At 49.6% G+C, this 22,889-nt stretch overlaps 1 protein-coding gene across 9 annotated transcripts; it reads right to left on the bottom strand.

Moving 5' to 3' along the window:
- Positions 1–1,164: 1,164 nt before the first annotated feature.
- LOC3289917 (mucin-19) lies at positions 1,165–22,101 on the bottom strand. 9 transcript variants are annotated; one of them, XM_061652643.1, is made up of 11 exons: positions 21,987–22,101; positions 19,872–19,971; positions 18,908–18,996; positions 18,643–18,837; positions 18,392–18,561; positions 18,048–18,317; positions 17,743–17,976; positions 15,786–16,649; positions 14,682–14,915; positions 14,461–14,585; positions 1,165–13,280 (listed from the first exon to the last, which is right to left on the bottom strand). In XM_061652643.1, the coding sequence occupies exons 2-11, from the start codon at positions 19,897–19,899 to the stop codon at positions 4,537–4,539; spliced, it is 10,953 nt and encodes a 3,650-aa protein (XP_061508627.1). In that variant the 5' UTR covers positions 19,900–19,971; positions 21,987–22,101; the 3' UTR covers positions 1,165–4,536. The 9 variants fall into 9 exon arrangements, with proteins under 9 accessions (XP_061508627.1, XP_061508632.1, XP_061508629.1 ...); XM_061652648.1 differs by having other exon boundaries at positions 14,682–14,819; XM_061652645.1 differs by having other exon boundaries at positions 21,950–22,081.
- Positions 22,102–22,889: the final 788 nt, after the last annotated feature.

The following is a 22,889-nucleotide window of genomic DNA, read 5'->3' as shown; positions in this document are numbered from 1 at the left end:
TCGGATCGGAGTCGAATCCGGATTTTTGCCAACTTTACCCATCACTACTCTGGACCATCTTTGGCGGTGTGTTCGAGCATGGAGCGTGGAGGAGAAGGATGAACCACGAGCTTGCTGAGCTGTACGGCGAACCGAGCATCCTGACGGTGGCAAAGGCTGGTAGGATACGATGGCTGGGGCATGTCATGAGGATGCCGGACTCATGCCCCACGAAGAAGGTGTTCGACAGCGATCCTCAGTTCGGAATAAGGCGCAGGGGAGCACAGCGAACTCCATGACTGGATCAGGTGAAGCGACACCTGGCGGAGATCGGGTGTCTGCATGGATGGGAGGCTGCCAGCCAGGGACCGAGCATCCTGGAGAATGATTGTTGGACGGGCCATGTCACACCGACGTGCTCTACCATGAGCTGACCAACAACAGAAAGAAAAGAGAGAGAGAGAGAGAGAGAGAGAGAGAGAGAGAGAGAGAGAGAGAGAGAGAGAGAGAGAGAGAGAGAGAGAGAGAGAGAGAGAGAGAGAGAGAGAGAGAGAGAGTTTTCTCGAACCTAGCTATCTTCAATACAGGGTTTCCCAGGATTTATTGGTCAGTTCCCATAATTTTTTGGGCTCGTCTCACGATTTATTCATCGTATCCCTTAGATTTTTGGTTCGTTTCCATAATTTATTGGTATCGTCCGATTGGATATCAATACAATTCAACCAATAAATTCAGGGAATCGGCCAAAAAATCGTGGGAACGCACCAAAAAAATATGGGATACAATTAAAAATTGATGGGAACCAACCAATAATTCGTGGGGGAAACCATGTAATAATTTTTGAAGAAAATTCTTCCAAATGTTAAAAAATAATATAGACAGTCGATAACAAATTGTACATCTCAGGACTGGCGTATCAAAAAAAATAAATAAAACCGACTTTGGTTTAAAAAAATGACTTACGGCTCATGTTTTTCATCGACTATGTTTCGTCCGAAAATTCTTTACGATTCGTAATCTATAGGTTCGTTTGTTCACCTTAAAAGTATAAGTCCTGGATTCATAGGAACAATTAAGAACAAAGAAAGAAAACTAATGACACTTACATTTCTGGTCCGGATCAATACAGCTCAATGCACCTGATTTCTTTCGTACGATGATCGTTCTCTTCGCGTATTCATTGACTTCGTGTTGTTTGTTTAAATTCACTATATTTTCTCTTATTTTTCGCGGTGTGTGTTGTTTGTTTTCTTTTTTTTAAATGTGTTTTGTATGTAGGTATGTATGTCTTACATGTCTGCGATGTTCGCTTACTTCTTACCTCTGTTTGCACTACTGTTTCACACTTTACAATCGATTTTGCATTAAAATATGGGATTACAACATAAGAGTGACTGAAGCGATGAAGAAAAAAAACGGACGTTTAACGTAGATATATGTATCTTGATTACATCTTGCGTTTGCTGCTTTTTTGTTTTGATCTGCCGTGTTTTCCTTGTTTACATCTCTCACTGCATAATTCCTATGTTTATGCTGAATATGTATATTGTTTTTGTCGAATTTTGTTTTTAACTACCCCTTCAAATCCCGAAAACATTACAACAACAAAAAATCTTTCAGCTTTCTTAACCAAACAAGGCTTTTTGTGGTGGATGCTGTTGGTTTGTTTGCTCTACAAAGTTTGCTACTCAAAGCAACTCAAACGCGCTATTATCATCAGTTAACATATGCGTTAGTGAATTAACTTTTGCTAGAATTATTTTCTTTTCCTGTAAGGGGTAATTTAGCTCCTGTTGTTAATTATCCTTAACACAGCAATTATGAAATGCGCACACGACGACAGGCACACACAGCTGACGACTAACCCTACAAACACACACACACACACGCACGGGTTTGCACTACACTAGATGTACGGTTTCGAAAACAGTTCTTTATGCCGTTGTTGCGTACAATTGTTGTGTTGTCTTGTATCGTTTAATAACTTATACTACCCACTTAATACGATTCTTTTTGTGTACGCACTCGCCCACATCCCCAACTGGTGTGAAACGCTGTGGAGGTGTAGGAGAGTCTATACTTAAAACGTGTATTAACTAATATATATTCCGATGGCTATAGCAATGTTCTTCCCTAAAATCGCATTTTGTCAAACGATTTTTTTGTGATTCGCCTTGATTCACATTACGCTAATTCGACAGACTGCGCGCATGCCTGTTTTTTGTTCTTTTGTTCTAATAATTAACAAGTTGTTTAGCTTAACCTACGCACACCAGTACGCACAACATCTATACAAGGAACGGAAGAGTTTATAGTGTATGTAAGGTTTCCTTTCCAGCAAAGAAAACGCTACAGTTGGTCGTGGGAGAAGGTTCGCCGCCTACAGATCGTATTACCAAGAGCGATCGGATCGCACTCTTTATCCGACTAAATGTATTTACAAAAAGGCTTACTAAGGTGAAAAAGAAACCTAAACGATCGCAATGTTCATTACGATCGTCATCGTCTAATGTGTGTGTTGCTGTAACTACTGATGTGCTTTTAAAAAACGACTTTTTACATTTTCTCCAATGCCCTCGGTCTAATTGTATGAAAGAGAAAGAGAGCTAGAAACAAAGAACATAAGATGAAGAAAAGGAAAAGCGAACATGATCAATTTATCTGTTTTTGTTCCGTCCGCTCAGTTTCTACTTTTGTTCACACACATAAAAAATAAAGAAATGAAAATTGTATAACCACAGTAAGAGAAAATACACAATTTTTGTTCTTTCACGCATGTGATTGATAAACGTGCTGAGGGGAGGACCCGTACAGAAAGATCACAACAAGGATCAGAATCCAGATACAGATCGTGTAGCAATGATATAAATTTTCAAATATAAATAGATCCTATAGTCAAATTTTGATTATTATTCAACACCTAACAAATTTGTTGCCTTTTATATCTGTTTTTTATCTTTCTCTTTCTTTCTCACTAATCTCGTTACGCTTTGCTCGGGGGTTTGATTATTGTGTTATTTTAAATTCTCCATTAGCTTAGATCGATAAACTTCTAGTTTCCTATGTTCTGTTTGCATGCAGACAAACGATGATGAACCGTTTCCACACATTTTTTTGGTGGAAGTTACGCTGACGAATAAGGCGTACAGTACAGGGGCTGGGGGGTGGCGAGTGGCTGCTCTTTTACTGTATTTAACGAAATGGTTACCATTTTGTTTTCATCTGCTTGCGTTATAATAGAATATTCTTCAATATTTACTTATTCGAACTATCGACTGGTATTATTTGTGAGTGTTACGGTTAATGATGAAATATGTTTTACCATTAATGGATACTTCTGTTTGAAAAGTGAAGGAAACTAAACGAGGGAATGTGGTAATGTATCTTCTTGGTAGTAAGGGAACTAGTTAATTCATATTTATGTAGCAGAACTTAAGCAGAATCGCGGCTAAGTAGCTTCGACAAGTTGAGGGTAAAGTTAAGTGCTGTCTGATATTTTCGCCCTTGAAACCTTCACACTCGACCAATTCTGAGAATATTCAATTGTGTGTGTGTGTGTGTGTGTGTACATTTAAGACCATAACAACGAAAAAAACCAAAATTATACTCCACATACTGTACATAACTGAGTACATAATTTACGTTATTAAAAACATCCTAATTCATACAAAACCCAGCCGTTTGCAGTTTTTAACATTCTGAGACACCACACACCAAAATAGGATAATAGCCGCTTTTCCTTTAGCAGCGACAAACATTTATCACGCAATCACTGCATCATCGCCCAAGACGAGGCATAAACATGACGTTTGCACAATGTGAACGAATCTACCAATATACACAGGTTTTGTAGTTTTATGAGACAATTCAACCTTATTCCAACACAGTTCTGGTCGGAAAGACAATACAAAAAAACACGTAAAGCAAAATACTTCAACTTATGCTGTTTCCCCCTGTTCCTTACTGGGACGAATAAACATATTGTATAAGCAACGGACAATATCTTGCAACATTTCCATAACAATGATACAAAACTAGGGACAACAAAAAATAAAAACGGTCTGGACTGATGACAAAACGAAAAAAAAAAAAAGAAAATAAGATAGAGAGGTCAAAAACATTACATACTAAATTGAAGTAAATGTAAAGTAAATTCAACCTTTCAAAGACAATTAGCGGTGGACCCTTGCAATATGTGATAGGTGTAACTTTTTGCTTAGTTTTTAATGAATTATTCAAGAAACAACACTACCTTTCTTATTCCACTCTGTGCAAAAGGTTAGAAGAAGTTAAATAATCTGCCAAAATCCCCCAAAATAGAAAACATCAATACAGATTCGCAAAGCATTTTAGGTTGCACAAACTGATTCTACCCTTCGTACATCGTTCTTAGAACGGATGATAATGTCAACTGAAGTAAACCTTTTACTTTGCATGCAGGACGAGAAGGGGGACATCGTTTTTTTTTTTTGTTTGTTTTCATTCGCTCCCATTCATCTCTGTCCCAACTGGTGCCGTTTTCCCCAAAAGTTCACCCCCAACCGGTGGTTGCGGATGTTATAGGAAGGGCGAGCGGTTCATGCTGTTCATCGCGTCGTACGGTTTGTGCATACCGATCGCGGGATGATGGTAACCGGGCTGTCCGTACGCACCGGGCGGAGCGGCACCCGGCGCGCCCAGAAGCCCCTGGTTGATCATCATCTGTGCCCGAAGCTCCTCCTGTCGCAGGTACTGTTGGTGTAGTGGATCAAACTGGTTCATGAACTGGTACGGGCGTGTGCCGTGATGCGAAGCCAGGAACTGATGGTACGGCGAGGCAGCGGTCGGTGGCGGTGGGCCGTGCACGGAGGCAACGGCAGCGGCCGCGGCAGCCGCCGCTACCGACCCGGGCGGGGTAGCCTGGGAGCCGATCGGGTTGCCAAGCTTGTCGGCCTCGGTACCGGTGCCACCCGAGCCCGCCGCCGTTGTGCCCCGATGGCTGGGCGGGAGGTAGTACGGATTTTGGGAGTTGCGGTACGACTCCTCCAGGTACGTGCTGGCAGACGTGTCACCGTAAAGGCCACCCGGTGGTAGACCGAGCCCGGCCGGCCCGGGGCCAAAGTTGAACGCGCTGCCGGGAACGATGTTGGCCGTTTTCAGCGAGATAGCGGACGTTTCCGCGCTGCTCGCCGGATTCCCAACGGCACCGGGCGCAGAGGAAGCCGAACCCATGCCGGGTGGACCACCGCCAGCACCACCCGCACCACCATTGCCGGAGGAGGTAGAATTGGATGGTTTTAGCCCAGGGTAGGCGGGGAATCCTTGATGGGGACCGAGCGCCTGCTGCTGATGGGCGGCATGCATTGCGTGCTGATGCAGCGTTTGCTGCTGCTGTTGGGCTGCTGCCGCTGCCGCTGCCGCCGCTGCTGCCGCCGCCGCCGCTGCCTGTTCCTGCGCTAGCTGGTCTTTCTTTTTCCGCGAGCGTTTGGGTTTGGCCGGTGGCGGCGCAGGTTCACTGTTGACCGACGCATTACCGGCACCGCCGCCTGACGCCGACGGTACGTTGGCATTGTGGGACATCTTTTGCGGCTGGATGTTGGCTGCATTCATCATGTCGGTCCGCTGCTGATGCTGCTGCGGATGGTGATAGTTGGGCGATGGCACGTAGGAGCCAACGTTCGGCTGCTCCCGGTTGGCATTGTACGCTGCCATCGTGGTGGCCGCCATGGTGTTGTTGAACATCTGCTGCAGGGCCGACGTGGTGGCAGCGGAGGAGGACGCGACCGGCGGCTGGGACAGGTTTTTGCCAAACATGTGCGCAGTCGACGGCATACCTTTGTCGTAGAAGCCGCCGGCTGTGGTCGCGGATGGCGCACCGGGACCACCTAGCAGTCGGTCCGGGTCCGGGTTGTAGAGGGAGGACAGGGAGGTGAGATTGCGTATTGCCGGGTCCATCAGCGAAGCCGACGCGGACGAGGCTGGAGGGGCCGGTACACCGTATGATTTGTAGCCGCCGCCCGCGCTGCTGAGATCTGCCGACGCGTTGCCACTGCCGCTTGGTTGCGATGATGACCCAGAGGAAGCGGATGTTGCACCGTGCTGTTGCTGTTGTTGCTGCTGCTGCTGCTGTTGCAAATGTTGCGGACTGCGTTGATCGTAGCGGGGCAGATGCAGCTGGTCCGCTGGGTGTTGATTGGCAGGTTTCCCGCCCGCCGGCTGCATGGTGTAGCCGGTTGGTGCGGTGGACACGCTAGCCGACGCCGAACCTGCTCCACCACCGCTCATATCGTGCGCCTTGTTCATGTTGGCCGCCTGTGACAACGAGCGGTGATGATCGTAGCCGCCGGTGCTGTTGGCCCCAACGTTGCCAGCGGGTGCCGGCTGATGGATGCTCGGAGCACCGAACCCGCGCGGGAAATTCATCGTCGCCGCACGATTAAACATATCGAACGCCTTCGATTTGCTGATGGAAATATCCATCGGATTTCCGTAACTCATGCCCATATGATGATCGAAAGATTGGTGTTGTTGTTGTTGTTGTTGTTGCTGCTGCAAATGTTTGTTGTCCTTCGTACCGTCTGCTTTCTCCTTGCCCAAACCACCCGAAGATTCCATATTCATTGGAACGTCCTGCGCCGGTTTGCTGCTATTGGTATCAGGTTCGCTATAGCCTAGGTTGATCATTTCAGGTACTTTCGAAGTGTTGGTGATTGAGGCCGTGCTAGGGCTGTTCTTGTTGCTGATGCCGCTTAAACTCGGATGCTGTTGATGATGTGGCGCCGAATGCTGCTGTTGGTGTTGCTGATGATGAAGATGCTGCTGCTGTTGCTGCTGGGAATGATGTTGCGGCGCATGATGGTGATCAATGTTGGATGATGTCGCGGTCGTTCCCGATCCGCCCACCGTTGCTGCTGCTGCTGCTGCTGAAGCTGATGACGATGTGTTGGATGCCGACGCCGAATTGAGATCGTACGGCCGCCCGTACGTGGAAGTGTAGGGGTTGTTGTTGGATCCCATCAGTAGATTGCCAAGATGGCTCTGTTGCTGCTGCTGTGTCGTCGCTAGATGGTGCCCGTGGGGCGTTTGCTGATGATTTGGTTGGTGTTGCTGTTGATGACTTTGCTGGTGTTGCTGCTGTTGTTGGTGGTGTTGCAGTAGATGCTGTTGCTGCTGTTGTTGTTGCTGCTGCTGTTGCTGATGCTGCTGATGCTGCTGGTGTTGGTGCTGCTGATGCTGCGTGTGGGCGGGCGATGGATGCGTGTGCACGTTGCTAAGATGACCCTGCTGAGATGGTGGCATATGAGCCGGTGCTGGGGGCAACGAGGACGACATGCTGCCCGCCCCGCCGGCCGTATCTCCCGGATGGTTCAGGTACGGGTTGTACTGATTGTGGTGCGCCGTCCAGGGCGATTGGTGCGAGTTCAGCTGCATCGGTGTGGACGCGATCGTCGTTCCCGGCGTGCTGGAGGGGACAGAACTGTTGTTGCCCGCACCCGTACTGCCGCCCGATCCGGTCAGGTTTTGTGCCTGATGCACACCGATCGTCGCGGCCGTAGTCGCTTGCGAATGGGCGGGAGATTCGGGTGGAAGTATCACGCCAGCGGCAGCGGCGGCCTGCTGCGGTGTGATGATCGGGGGAGCGAGCTTAATCGCATTGTTGGCGTTGCTGTTGCTGGTGTTGCCGGCAGCGGATGGAGCAGCCGGCTGCTGGGGTTTCGGGGACATCGGCTGGAACGGCGACAGCTGGCCACCTTGGGAGGAGTAGGGCGAGTTGGGATCCTGCTGTGAGTAGGGCGAGCTTTGGTTTGACTGTGAGAACGGTGAGTTGGGGCTTTGGTGCAGCGGCGTATTTGGTTTCGACTGCAGCTTAGGTTGACCACCACTGGCAGCAGCGCCACCCACCGCTGTACCGGTCGATGGCGACGTCGAGGCCGTCGACGGGGCCTGATTGGTGTGGTAGGGCGACTGCCCCTGGCCCGGGTTGTACGGCGAGTGGCCACTGACGCTCGAGGGCGTGGTCTGTCCAGTAGCCGGACTGTGCGGTACCGCCGGCGCATTATACGGCGACAGCGGACCCACCGACGAGGCGGGCGACGCAATCGACGACGGTTGATGCCCGTACGGGGAGGAGGAGGACGCTTGCGGCTGCTGCTGCTGCTGCTGCTGGTAGCAGGAGGGCGAGTTCGGCTGCTGCTGGTACGGCGATGACGCCGGGTTGTGATATGGAGAGTTGGGATTTGTACTGGGGCTCATTGACGAGTTGTAGTCCGACTCTTGCGAGGCTGGCTGTTTGTACTGGTCGTAGAAATCGACCGGTGATTTAAGCTCTTTGCCGTAGCCTTTGAAACTGTCGGCTACACTGCCTGCCGTAGCTGCTGCCGCTGCTGTACTGGGCTGGTTAACGTTTGTACCGGTGGACCCGATACCGGCAGGTGTAGTCCCATACGCAGAATAGCTGCCGTACACCGAGGAACCTCCACCGGGGGCAATATTGTTCCCGGCGGTAGTGGTAGTACCACCGGTTCCGGTTGCGTTCGCAGCGTTGGACGTATACAGATGCTGTGAGTACTGCGGATACGGCGAGGGTAGATCCCGCGGACTGCAACTCTTTTCCGGGCTGCTCTTCTGCGTGGTGTCCTGATAGAACCCGACCTTGATCGCACCGTTCAGTGGATGGTACGGGCTCTTCTGCGTATCGTCCAGCTTGGGCGACGTCATGATCGGTGACGCCCCGATCGGGCTCGGGTACGGGGCGGGATACGCTCCGAGCCGTTCGTCGATACCGATGCGGGGACTGTCCGGATCTTGGCTGTACGAGGACCGCTCGCTAACCGTGCTCCCGGTGCTGGCCTTTCGCTGCCGCGGTACGGTTGGCAGCGTGGGATAGCTGGGACTTTCCAGACTGCCGGGAATGGTCGGCAGGCTGCCAATGCCGCTGGACGATTCGTTCGACGAAGGGTGGGTGGAGGTGTTCTCGTTCGGCTTGCTCTTATCGCTGGCCGGCGACGCTTTGCCGGGCTCATCGGTGTCGTCCGATTTCTTCGGCTTTTTCGGCGCACCGAACGCCTTGATCCATGCGTTCAGGTTGGGCGTGGCGGACGGTTTATCCTTGCCTTTGAGCGCGTCCTTTCCAGCCGCTTCCTCCGCCTTGCCCGGCTTTCCATCCTCCAGCGAGAACAATTTGTCCGCTGCCGACGAAACGGTGCTGCTTTTGGGCTCTCCGGCCACCGCCAGATCGCTGGCCGGTTCCGGTTTCTCACCCGCGGCCGTGGTGTTGCTAGGTTCATCCTTTTTCGAGAGCGATCCTCCCTCCCGGCTACCGGCGGGAGAGCTTCCACCGGTGATCGCCAGCGCTGCAGTTTTCAACGCACTTATTAAGGGCTTTACAGCACCGATCGCTGCGGTACCGATCAGCAGTTCGTCCTCCTCAGCGTCCTCGTCCTTCTTCAGCAACGAGGAGCTACGCTTCGGATCGTCCTCGTCGTCGGCGAAGTTGTGCTGCTGCACGATACCGAACCCTTCCGTATTAAGCACGGTACCGAGGCTTAGCTTCGGCTTCGACTCGTCCGTCTTCACGATCAGCGAGTTCTTTACCTCCTTCACCTTGTTCAGGGCACCGTTGCCGGCCGCACCGCTGCCTCCCGCGCCAGCACCGCCACCCGCGCCGAGCGGGAACAATTCGTCCGGCTTGTTGAGATTCTGGATCGTCCCGATGAGGTTGCCCTTGGCCTTGCCCGGCTGCAACCGGTCGATCGTGGTGCGGTGATGGTGCAAATCGCGCTTTCGCCCACCCGCACCCAGCTGGCAGAGCTTTTCCTTCAGCGACTTGCGCTTCGGTTCTTTGGGTTCCTTTTTCTGCGAGTGCGGCGGTATGATCGGTGGAGGGCCCAACAGTGTGTGACTCGTCGGCCCGGCGGGTTTGCTGCCCGTTGCGGCAGCGGTGCTGTTGGTAGAATCTTTTAGTGCACCGGCCGAATCGGAACCCGCCGGTTCACCTTTGGAGGCGTCTTTCGCGTGAGAGGCGGATGGCGTCGTGCTGCCGCTCGCTTGTTTGCCGGCGCCCGCTGCAGTGCCGCTGGGCTCCTTTGAGCTGGCTGCCGACCTGGGGGAGAATGCTTTCGGCGGTGCTGCGATGGTCGCCAGCCCGGGACTTGCTCCACGTAGCGGGCTGGCGGCCGCTTCGTTCGCCGCCGGCAGCTGCGACAGGGGAATCGGTTTGCGGAAGTCGGCCGGTTCAATCTTTACCGGCACCGTGTCGAAATCGTCCATGATGTAGCGCGACGGCGAGTTGCTGGCCGAGCTGTACTCGGGAAACCGGGGCGTGTTTTCCAGCCATTTGTTAATGTCCTTCAGTGTCTGCTCGGTTTCCAGCTCTAGCTCCTCCATGTTTGCACCAGCCGCACTACCACCACCACCGCCCGCTGCCGTAGCGGGCGTTTTGGACGTTTTTCCCGTTGGTGGCGGTATGGTTTTTGAATTCGCTTTAGGATGTCTCTGAGCGCTTGAACCCGTCGGTCCGGCCGCAGTTGCTGTCGCCGACGTTGACTTTTTGCCCGCCTTGGAAGAACCACCGCTGGCAGCATGGGCTGACTTCGCGTGGTTCTTGTCCAGCTTTGTGTCGGGGCCATCGTCAACGAAGTCGTACTCGTTGCTTCGGTCCACCTTCTTCGTGCTGTCAGCTGAAGCAGCACCTGGGCGTGGGTGTTTTTTGTCGCCCGGTTTCGCGTTGGAAGACTCGCCACCATTAGCCGTCGATTTATCGCGATTTTTCTTGCCCTTCGAGCCACCACCACTGGTAGTGCCTTTGCTGGATGATTTACTTTCACTGGAAGGCTTGCTGCCGTCTTCTGAGTCGCACACGTGCTGGTGCTTTTTCTGCTGCTGTTTGGCACCAGCGCTTGATGGTGAGGCACTTGCATTGACACTGCTGTCTTCTTCCACCGCATGCTTCTGGCCGCGATTGCCACCTCCTCCTCCCTTGGACGACGATTTGCCCTTCTTTCCCGAGCTACCTGCTTCCTTTCCCTTCGCTTTCGCCTGCTTGGCCTTTGCTTTGCTTTCGGCCGCTGCTGCCGCCGCCGCGGCCGCCCTATTCCGGCGTTCTTTGATGAGATCAAACTTATCCTTGATATCGGGAGTGATCGATCGGGTCGGTGGAAGCGTGGAATCGTGCGCTTGCTTCGGAAGGTCGTCTTCCTCCTCGCCACTGTCGCGTGCCGAGCGACCGTCAGAGCAGTACGAACGGGCCGGGCTGGGCGAACGTGACATTGATCGCGTTGCAGCGGCAAGGCGTGAGTCCCTGGACTGCTTTTGCATCGGCTTTGAGGCACTTTTTGACGCATCTCCGAGGTATTCAACTCTTCCCTCTCCTCCATCCGCGCCTTCTTCATCCTCACCACCGCTCGACGTTGCTTCGCGATCGTCCCCGTGCGCACGATCGTCGCTGGAGGATTTGGACTTTTTCTTGCCCTTGCCAGCCTTATCGCGCTTGTGCGATTTTTTGTCCATCTTTTTATCCTTCCCCTTCTGCTTGCTCTTGCTTCCGCCGCTCTTTTTAGCGCGATGATGCTCGCCCCCAGCACCGCCAGCTTTCCCCACATTCTTCTTGCTGGTTTTGTTCTTTTTGTTTTTTGATTTGTCAGACGACTTTTTCGCCGCCGGCTCCCGCTCGCCACCACCACCGTCTTCCTCCTCTTCGATGCTGGTGTCGTGAGGCTTCACGCGCATATTGTCAATGTCCTCAAAGTCGCTCATATCGCTTGCTTCATCGTTTCGCTCCCCATTAGTATCCAAAGGGCCCGGTTCGTGTCGTGCATTGTGGTCCGCTTCTTCCTCACACTCGGACCCTTCGTCGACACGCTCTACGGGGGAGCTTTTCTGTTTGCCACCCGCTTTCTTTTGCCGGCCCTTGCCACCACCCTTGCTGGCAGACGCAAGGGCGCCGGATTTTTTCGTCTTTTTGTCCAGCTTCGCAACCGAAATACCCGCTCCGGCCTTGACCACGCTGCTCCCCTTCTTATGCTGTTTCCCATCGGCTTCCGACCCACTCTTATCCTTCCCTTTTTTGGACCCCGTTTTTTCCACCACACCCCCACCGACATCGGACGACGTGCATTCTTTTTTCTTGGGGCTCAACGACCCATGCGGTGACTGTTTGGAGAAGGGCGACGAATTCTCCTGCGATGGGCTGGGCGTTCGCGACATTGAACGTTGCCGTACCGGCGAAAACGATTCACGCTTTGCATCCTTCCCCTTGCCACCCTTGGGCGGTTTGTTCACCTTCTTTTCCTCTTTCTTCACTTTAGAACTGTTTTTCTTTTTCTCTTTTTCCTGCAGCGCTTTCACCGCCGCCTTCTTCTTGCTCTCGTACACTGGAAAATCTTCCTCCTCCTGCTCCTCCTTCAGATCATCCATTTTACCACCCGCCAACCGCATACCACTACCATCTGCTGCCTGTAACGGTGTCGTTGCAGGTTCGTCCTCTTCCACATCACCATGATGATCCTTTTTGTACCGTTTCCGTTCGGGTTCGCACCAATCGGGCTCTTCTTCACTTTTGACATTCACCCTATCTTCGTCCCGCTGCAGCCCATCATCCCCATCACTATGATCACTTGTTTCGGTTTTTAGTTTCTTGCTTTTCACTTTATCACCTTTCTCCTTCTCCTTGCGCTTGCGTTTTACAGTTTTGTTGTTCACTCGCGATCCACTTTTATCCTTTTCCGGCGGTTCCGGGTCTGGTTCCGGTTCCGAGTCCACCTCCGGCTGCTGTTTATTTGCTTTGTTCTTTTTCGAACCGGCTCCACCAGCCGCCGGCGCGGACGGTTCCTTCTTTTCGCCCGTCACATTTTTGGCACCCTTCTTGTCACCCCCGGCACTCGTACCACTTTTCACCGACTTTCCTTTCGATTCTTTGCACGGTTTGTCCTTCCCTTGGAGGGACGGCGAATCACCACCACCATCACTGTTATCTTTGGAGTTTGCATTGGAGCTGCTGCTGCTTGACTTTGCACTTATGTTATTATTGCCATTGCCACCGGAGCCGCCGCCTTTCTTCGACCTGTCCTTGCTGCCGGCCTCTCTCTTGCCGGTGTCCTTCGGCATGCCTTTGCTGTGCGGCTGTCCACGGCCGTTCATTGCATCGGAGGAGGTTGATTTGTTGCTGTCCTTTGAGGACGGTTTTTCCTTGAACGCAGCATTCGCGCGACTCACATCCGGATACTCGTGGCTCATCAGTTCCTCGTCCGATGAGTTCTCGTCGAAGTATTTCTTCCTGGCACGTTCAAACGCAATCTGAAGGTTGTTGACCATTTCCGTGTATTCTGTTGAAATGGGCAAAAGAACAGGTATACAATTAGATAAAATGATACTGGGGACCATCTTCACATACGCATACATTATATAGTCGAATATACAGTGCTGCAAAATGTCATGAGCATCACGAGCTTTTCACCAGCGAAAACAATTAACATATCCGAGGTAGCTTGATGCTCATTGCTGATGCTCAATGAAAGTGCGTCATGACATGCTGAACACGACATGCGATTGCTTGGGTCCAACGTGATACTCTGACTGACAAGCTTAGCTTAATGCCGGCGCAAGCATAATCATGATTTTTTTCTGGCTGTGAACAGTGTTGCCAAATGCCACTGTTACAGTTGTGGTGGATTGCTTATAGCAATGTCTTAGTTGTAATCAAGTAGCCATTGGTTACAGCAACTGTGGTTACACTGAATATCGAATAAATGTAGTTAGTCTTAGTTCACTCTTAGAACATCGTCTTTTAATCGCTCCCACACAGTCATCAAAACTCAATGGCTGAATCATGGCTGAAAAGAAGCTCAAATCAGATCACGTACACAACTGTTATGATCAGAGATGAGACTCTAACAGTTGGTGGATCAATCACTTGCTTGGTGACATTTTGCTGAGCACCCAACTCTTGGACACTCACTTGGTCATGATATTTTCGATCGGTGATAATCACGACATTCTTGGAAAATATATGTCTTGTTGTCCCAAGCAATAAAATGAGCATGCTTTCGCGCTCTGTCTGCTTTGATCGTCTGTCGGGTCTAACAGAGCGAGAAAAAAGTCTCATTATGTGCGCATCAACTGCTTGAGTCTCACCTCTGATCATCACAGTAGACCTCGCGACGCTGACATGATTTTGTTTCGACAGGAATTTGTCATGACTAAGTCAGTGACATTTTGCAATGCTGATCACAGTAAAAAAGTCATAGTGACTGACTAAGCGATGGTCGCAAAAATGTCATGAAGCATGTATTGGTCACACCAATCGTTTTGAGTATTACCTCTGATTATCACAATTCAGTACGTGACGCTGACATGGATTTTGTTTCAGTTCGATTTTTTTGTGACATTGACAACGACATTTTTTTTTATTACATTGACAGTGACATTTTGCAGCATTGTAATTAACAATGACTTTCCACATTTAGAATCATTAAAAAAAAAAAACAAAAAATCGTCACTACTTACCATTTGCTTGACCATTATATAGCCGGCAGTTGTTGACGATCAACTTAAAATCGTTTTGAAAGTCACTGAAAATCATGTACTCCCCGTTGTCTAGCTTTTCCTCCATCTTTTGCAGATCCATAGGCCTACAAACGGAAGAATAGAGAGAGAGAGAGAGGTAGAGACAAAGACGGTTTAATAATTGTATTTTAAAGTTTTCAGCAAATAACCTTCGTTTTTACCTTCGTATGATCGAGTAGTACTTCGGCGCAATGTCCTCATCGACCGGATCCATAAATGGCCAGGCATCGTCGTGGTTCTTGATGCTTTCCAGCACCTTGTGCATACCGATCTGCAGGACCTCGTCGGTTTCAGTAAAGCTAAGAGACGACGATACGAAAATTGAGGAGGCGGAACAGTTCGCTTTGGTGAAACTACTGTTGGTGTAGCTAGCAGCAGCAGCAGAGGTGACATTACTGTTCCGTGCGTTTACAACATTTACCGACCAGAACCCACACCCACACGCGCGTGCGATACACCAGTGCCAGATGCAGCCGTGTTACAGGTTATAGGGGATATATTTACAGGATTGCCACGGCAAATAAGTGGCGGTGTGGTTTTTTCCAACATTCATACCGATGATGATCCCACATTAACCGGTCAGAATCGTGCAGGAAGGATGTGTGTGGGTGTGTGATAATAGCATGGTCACATACATGATTCGGTAGTAGGAAATCCGAGAGGATGCCGGGAATATAGTTAATGCACACAAACGCACAACAAGTTATCGACAGAGCGGGCCACGGGTGCGCATTGGGTTGCGTGTGGAGTAAGATTATGTACAAGTGCAGGATATGTTGATGATATTACAGGTAAGGTGGTGTGTGTAATGGCATGGTTAGGGGAGGAAAGAGAAAAGGAAAACAATCAAACAACTGTTACATTACGTCTTTATGCATTTTCTCATGATTATATTCATTGCTAAAATGCACGTTTGCAAATAACTAAAGGTTTACAGTAGACCAATTATACAATTAAAGTAAGTCCAATATAGTAAATGCACGTTTGCAAATAACTAAAGGTTTACAGTAGACCAATTATACAATTACAGTAAGTCCAATACCTCAAACCCTCTTGAAAAAGAACAACGCAAAAAGACCAGTTGGACACGGCCAGTAAGATAGATCAATTGTTTGGAAATAATTAAAACGCAAATCCTAGCGATAAACTAAGTTAACAACTAACGGGGTTAATTTCTATCGTGCAAAAACTAAACAATACAGCTCCATACAGCTAGAGCACCTCCACCAAGGACGGACAGGCTCTTCCAATGGTAGTATACTTACACATTCGTTGACTTGCCCTTCTTTTTACGGCCCTGATTTGTGACCGACGCGGCAGCGTCACTTCCTTTGCCGCTGCTGTTACCGCCATTGGGTGTGCCGCCCTTAGCAGCCGGCCCTTCGCTGAATGGCAATATCACGGGCCCGGTGACGGACGACAGAGAGTTGTTCGTTTGACGGCCAGGCAGTTTCGTCGCTGTCGGAGCCATGATTTGATTGAAGCGCAACAATTTCTCTACCTCCGCGCTTACCGGCCGAACGGAATGCCGTTCCGCTTTTTGTTCCGCTTTCGTTTGCTGCCGCTGCTGACACAGTGGCTTGATGACAGCCGGTTCCGACTGTTCCACCAGCTGGTGGTGGTGGTGTTGTTTGCTGTTCGTGTCGGTATTGCCACTGTTGATGTTATTTTCGGCCTCGGTGTCGCTGAAGCTGTGCACACTTTCGCTGTCCTCGCGCCGGCTTACAATGTAGTACGAATCGTTGTAGATCGCAGCGTCCGCCGTCCCGTGGAGACCACCGTCGCTTTCAACCGATCTACTTCGGCTGCTGCTGGCGTAACTTCTTTCGCTCCGGGCGTACGATTCGACCGAGCTGGAGCGAGCTAGCGACGCTGGCGATACGCTTCCCGTTGCGCTACGGTGTGCTGCGGCGCTGTACAGTCTGGCCCTCCCGAGCCGAGGACCTACTGACGGAGAAGTGGAACCGCTCAAATTAGTGGCGCTGTCATAAAGGTACGGACTATTTGCTCTACTACGGAACGCGTTTTCTTTTCGTGGCTGAAAAATAAAATCACGCGTGAGAAGGGATGCCTCGTCTGGGGAGCTTGCGGTTGGCGAAACTATACTTGTGACGGAATTCGATCGAGATCTGTGAATTGAGAGAGCGATAGAAAGGGAAAAAGGAAGAACAAAAAAAATATTAACGGCACCGTTCCAAAGCATACCAACGGAGTGTGTGTATGTGAGTGTTAAAAGTTTCATTAGCTTTCCCTATTAACAGTGCACGTCTGGAAGTTATTTTGGCAATTGCACAGTAAGTAGCGGGTTCGGAAGGACAGGAGTATTAATCGGATCGTTTTGAACAAGGGCTGTTACAATGCTCATTATTGAAAGATGGGTTAGCACAATAGACAATCATGATGGGACATGGGAAGACATCTTACAATGAGATGACACATTGGGAAGTACTTTGTCTGTGTTAATAAGTTGGAAATAATGAAACTTTTGGACGGTTAAAACAAGAAAAAAGGGAAAAGAAAACGGGAGAAAAAAACATGCATACATACATATTAGCAAGCAAAGGAAGCCCGCGCTAGAGGAAGCAGAACAAAACTAAAGCATCGACACATCTATTCTTCAATCACAAACATGGTTTCACGCTTCTCACGTCTGTCACGGAACGGTTCGGTTTTCTTTTTTCTCGTGCAATCGAACGACGATGTTTTTGTTGTTGGTCGAGGGGGGGGATGGTCGTCGAGGATAGTAGGGTCGGATCAGACGTCGCATGTAGTGCCGATTCTTTTGCTTTGCACTGTGTGTGCGAAAACGGTCTTCCCGCCAATGTCGCCAACTTTAGGTAGTTGTCGTCGTCGTCGTCGTCGTCTATCGTCCGCCAGCATCGCACACTACACACTTGCCCCCGTGGTTGGACTTTGTGTGTACAAAAACCCTGCGGTACCCTGTAGATGTGCGTGTGCGCATGCTAGAGAGAGGAGAGTTGGTGGATTTATCTGTGACAGTGCCACGTCCACGCAATAGGGGCTACCTAAAACACTTTGGCCTTGGCTATCGGAAAATTTTGGCTCGTCGGTAGTAAAGAGTTTTGCTGTGTAGTGTGTGTTTCAAGAGAGGGTGTGGTGACCAACGGGAGATGGTTTGCCGTCTAGTTCAAGGGAGAGTGGTTGGTTTTCTGTCCTTGCTAGTGAGAGTTGTTGTTCGCGAGTGAATGTTTCGCTTCTAACCGTCGCTCAGCTCGTTTCGCACGCGCTTCCGACAGCAGTTCCGCCCGTTTCGGTGGTGCCGGTGGTAGACGTGTGTTTTGCTGCACTTCGGTAAGATTGCTGCTGCTTTCCCGATTGATCTCTTCCTCTTCCAGTAGCAGCTGTTGTTGCTCCTTTTGCAGCTGCTCCTGCTGGCGGAGGTTTTTTACTTCCTGCAGCTGTTTTATGCGTGTTGATCTAGGCCGCTCGAAAAGTCTACAAAATAAAGACCAAAACCTCCGTGTAAGGTTGTTTCATTTAAACTCATACCTTACGGCAGTTTTTACCTATTGCGACGTTCTCTTTCCTTGTCGCGAAATAGTTTCGGAATGTAAGGCAAAAAGTTTTCCACCAGCAGCTCGTGCAGGGTGCGCTCTTTGGCGTTGGTGGAGTTATCGAGCTTGTTCGCTAGATTGCGCCAATCTTCCTCGGTGAAGCAGATTACCTGCCAGACGGGTGATTTGGCCGCTTTCGATTTACCGCCACCACTCACGTAATCTTCCCGATACAAGCGCGTACCGAAAAAGTGCCAATAAGAAGATCCGTTGCGATCGTACCTGATTGGTCCGAAGATCGAAAAGAAGAACATATTAAGCAAGGAAGCGGCATACCGGCATTTTGAGTAACCTACCCTATCGGTTCCAGGCGCAGACTGTCCGCGTCGTAATCGGCAAAGGTGGAGCTGACGTGTTCGGAATCGAGCCGGAAGTCGCAAAGGTACTTCAAAATTGTGATCTTCGTACGAAGCGGTAGCTTTTCGAAATCAATATCGGTGTTAAACGGATTATCAACGTTATATTCCTGTAACGAACACGGTGAGAATATATTTGAATGGAGTTTCCATTTGTTTTGTCTAGCTGGAGCTGACCCTCTTTAACCTACCTGACATTTTTGACGAAACAGACGCCTCAGGAACATCTGATAGTTGCTCGGGCTGATGTGTGAACCGATCTGTGCAAGCGCATCACAGCCCTTCAACAGTGCGACGATCAGCTCCGGCAGCAGGCGCGCAGTGTACACTTTCAGATCTACTTCACCCTCCGCATCGGCATCTGTTAGAAGGGCCTCTTCGAGATCCTGCAGGCGCAAAATAAAAATTTGAATGAATAACTCTCCCTAAAGCGCATAAAAACACATACACACTTACCTCAATGTCAAACCTAGGCAGCTGGAAGGTGGTACTAAACAGCGAACAAAAGTGCGCAATGCAGGGCACCTCCCACCATGATTGAATATCTATAAAATTCATGAATGATAAGAATTTTGGAAGCTTCCGTTAGCGTCCGCAGAAATGTGTCTTGTTTTCGGGTGTTACTGGGGGGAGGTTTGGTTTCCGTTAGTTGCCGACGTAGGGGATGGGCATGTGGCGTGCATTTGGGAACTGGAGAGTGCTTCGGGACGACGATGCTGACGATGATGAAGGTGGTGTGATGTGTGGCCGTACGTGTGTAATGATTTTCGTGTAATAGCATAGCGGATCGAAAAAATGATAAAAAATGGTGTACGTGTAAATTGAGAAAAATGTATAAAACACAGAGTAATGACAGATGACAAAACTACACAAACAGAACGACATTACTACGGCGGGTGATGATTTTTTACAAAACAAAGCAAATCCAATGAAGCATTTTCTGTTGAGGATTTCAATATTTTTTTCTGTGCATTTCAAAACCGACCAGAACGGTTGTGATTGAGTGAGTGCGAGTGCATAAAAGATGTGATACATAAGAGGCGCGCGCGTCCACAACTTTGCGAAGTAACATAATTGCGGAAAACATAATTATGTGCGTCTCTTCTACTTGCAGTGTGTGTGCAGCAGTTGTGGTTGTGCGGAGAGTAGCAGCCAGAGGGGGGCTTGTGCAGTAAAACCTGCTTTTGGCGCCCAATACCGCGGGCATGCCGTTTTGAATGAACGATTCAAGATGAACGGTTAGATGGAATGAGGGAAAGGTTAGCCGGAGAGCTCAACAGAGAAAATTACGTACGACGAGGAGGTGAAATGTTAAGCTATCGCCTACAGGATGTTTCGATTAGGAAGGAATGCATTAGAAAAAATGTAAGTGAAACAACCTGCTTCTTCTCGGGCAGTTTCAACCAACAATAAAACTTACCAATTAAACCGATGAAAGTGGTAAACATGCCCTTCGACTCTGCAGCAAGGCCAGGTTTACGATCCGGTCCGGGAAGACCAATACTTGTATCTGCTGTGTCCTGCAGGATCGCGCGTGGGTTTTTCAAAAGCAGTGCCACCGAAATTATACATTTGCGTATCCGTTTGCCGAAGAAAAAGAAGAGAGAGAGAGAGAGAGAGAGAGAGGAAGAGAGCGAGAGGAGAAAAAATGTGCTAAAATTAAATTATGAACTTTCACGGTTTCGGGTCGTCGTTTGCCGCCACGTATTGGCCGAGCAGGTGGGGGGGTACATTTAGCCCCGTGGGCTGTTGTTTGATGTCCGAGATATGGTTTTTTTGCGGGGTGCGTATTTGAACGATTTTCTGAAGACCTCTGCGGAACAAAACGAGACACTGGCGTGGTTCAGTTTTAACGATAAGGATAAATACAAACGACCCAGAAAGGGCGCCAGGAACAAAGAGCAGAACGTTAGTGGTTCCAACGGACAGAAAAGAGCAAGACTTGTTTCTCCAGTCTCCCTCTACTCGAAGCTAAAACAAAAAACCGTTGCCTACTTCGACACCAGGAAGTTCGGGTTTTTCGTTCTTTGGCGTGTCTCTTTCCGGTGAAACGGTAGCCAGCAGATTTGTACGTGGCGTCGGCGTCGGCGGCAACCCGCTACTGCACGATTCTCACATGACGTTTGTTTTTCTTTTCTTCCCCCCAAACGGTCTGTGTGTGTTTTTAAACTGGACGGATGATTGGTTTTCTCCGATACGGTGCACGCCGCGCAAGGGCATACACACCGACACACAACACACACATACACAACGAAGAGTAGCTCGGTGTGGTGCACGCGCTCTTCTCACTCGGTATATTCCAGCATAGTTTCACATCGTTTCACCGCCAGCGCCTGCTGCACACCACGGGCGTACATAATCGCGCACGGCCCAAACAACATAACACACGGGCAGCAGCATACAACCAAACACACAAACACACGCACACGTACACACATACACACGCACTGTATTTCGCCTATTCGCTCGTCGTTTGGGCGCCTTCTCCACACGCCTTTGCTCTTTTTCTCGCTCGGGCTCGCTCTCACTCTCGCTCGTTTCTGCTCAGGCTGCGCTGCCCGCTCCGCGTTACGTTGCGTTGGTGTACGTATGCATCCCTTTCGGTGCCGCGAGTAGCGGAAACTCCACACGGGGCGGGCAAAAAAAATCAACTACGACGTTCGACCGTACTACACCGTCGTCCCAAAGCGGGAGTTGCGAGCGCTTCGGAAAGATCCGCTATTTCGCCTTTTTATTGCCCTTGCCGCACATGCTACTGCTACGAAGCATCCGCGTACTGTGCTGCTGGATGTCTGTCCCTCTGGCCACTTGCAAAGCATGCCCCCCTCTCCCCACACACCCCCGGAACAGAAAGGAACGGAAGACTTCACTCCACTGTGAAGGTATGCGCTACAGGAAGATGCATCTCGCAACATCCGGAACCGAAGCGGGAAGTTGGAGAGGATCGATATCCACGGTGGTCGTGCTGAAAGGAAGAGACCATTCAGCGTTTTTTCCGGTGCCCCCACGGAGAACGGGTCGCGTATGCCGTGAAAAATTCCTTTGCTCGTGGATTGGTTGGCAATCGTTTTGGCAGAATGGAACAGGGGGAGGGTGGGGGAGGGTTCGCTGGAGGTGCCTCCTATCACCCACGAAACACTACACTCACATCACAACAGAAGGCACCACGCAACACAACGACGGAGGGTGGCGAGGAGGGGAATGGTTGAGGGTGAAAAGGATGGCAAAATCACGAACGCGGGGACGCGCAGAGCGCCGTACAAAAGCGACCGTAGCTTAAAGGGAGTGAAGAGCAGAAAAGCAAGAAAAAAACGTCACGAATCTTTAGCCAGCTTTCTTCGTGTGGCACCAGCAGCGCCGCCAGCATTTTGCACCACCAACAGTACACCAAGGGCCAGCAATATTCACCAAGGAAACACACGAATGCGAAACAATCCGGCCAGCGCGTAGATTTTGCGACCTGCGACTGCACCTGCAATCGATCGTTTCGATACGCACCCAGAACGGAACACAAATATACGCAGTGATAACGCACCTTCCGTCGCGACCAGCTTGAGTTAAAAACGCTCTCTTTTTCAGTGACGATGAAAAATGGTCGCCTCTTTGGTGTTGTGCCGGAGCGGGTCGTTCCCGAGCTTGCTCCGTGCGGACGGATCGATTGCGATCCGGGGCAGGAATTTACCGTTGGCTGTCAGGTTTGGTACGGGGTGAATGTGTGCAAATTGATCGCTATGAGTTTGCTTGCTTACGCAAATTGTATTGAAAAATGGCAATTGAAATTAAGATATTTTACAATCATCGTTCCATATATACATATAAAGACAAACACATGTTCTTTGCATTGAAACCCGCTTCGTGTCCATCCCATCCGAAGGGGCGGGAGGCCCATCACTAGCTAGAAAACACAAATTTATAGGGCGATATTAGTTGGTGTGCGTGCCGTCTTCAGTTGTGCATTAGTGTGAGTGAGGATATGAACCGTGCTGTCAAAACAAATTTGGCGCTAAATCGATTGTGATGAAATTCGATTAAATTAGCTTTAAAATAATAATCTTTTATTATTTTAAACTGAAACGTGATTAAACAGGCCGATTTAAGGCGAAAAATGGATTAAAGCAGCCAACTCAAGCTTGAGAAGCAATCGGGGTGAAGGTTGCCTTCGCTGTGTGCGGCAGTACAAGTTAGAGGGGTAGGAATGGTTTGTTTTCACCCAGTGCAAAACAGTTTGAAAATTGAATTGGTTTTAACGGTTTTTTACTGGTTTGTTTTTTACAAGAATTAGAGTGACATTTTGACTTACCAATAAAAATATTGTTGGAATTTGATAAATTTTCTTCCTCATTAGAATATCACTAATGAAAACTACAGTTTTTTAGCTAAGCTATGCTTTTAATTTCCCTGTAGTTTGGAAGCAAGCAGACATGGTGTATTTACTTTT

This window comes from Anopheles gambiae, chromosome 2, assembly GCF_943734735.2.
Source record: "Anopheles gambiae chromosome 2, idAnoGambNW_F1_1, whole genome shotgun sequence".
NCBI lineage: Eukaryota > Metazoa > Arthropoda > Insecta > Diptera > Culicidae > Anopheles > Anopheles gambiae.
The sequence above is the reverse complement of the archived record's forward strand: the minus strand, read 5'-3'. Positions and strand labels throughout refer to the sequence as shown.

Bases quoted from the DNA above. Each gene is read 5' to 3' on its own strand.
- LOC3289917 (XM_061652643.1), bottom strand. From the start codon at position 19,899: ATGTTTACCACTTTCATCGGTTTAATTG. The intron at 16,650-17,742 runs GTTAGAAGCGAA...CTCAATTCACAG, and splicing joins GCGAAACGAGCTGAGCGACG to ATCTCGATCGAATTCCGTCA. The intron at 14,916-15,785 runs GTAAGTATACTA...CGCACGGAACAG, and splicing joins AAGGGCAAGTCAACGAATGT to TAATGTCACCTCTGCTGCTG.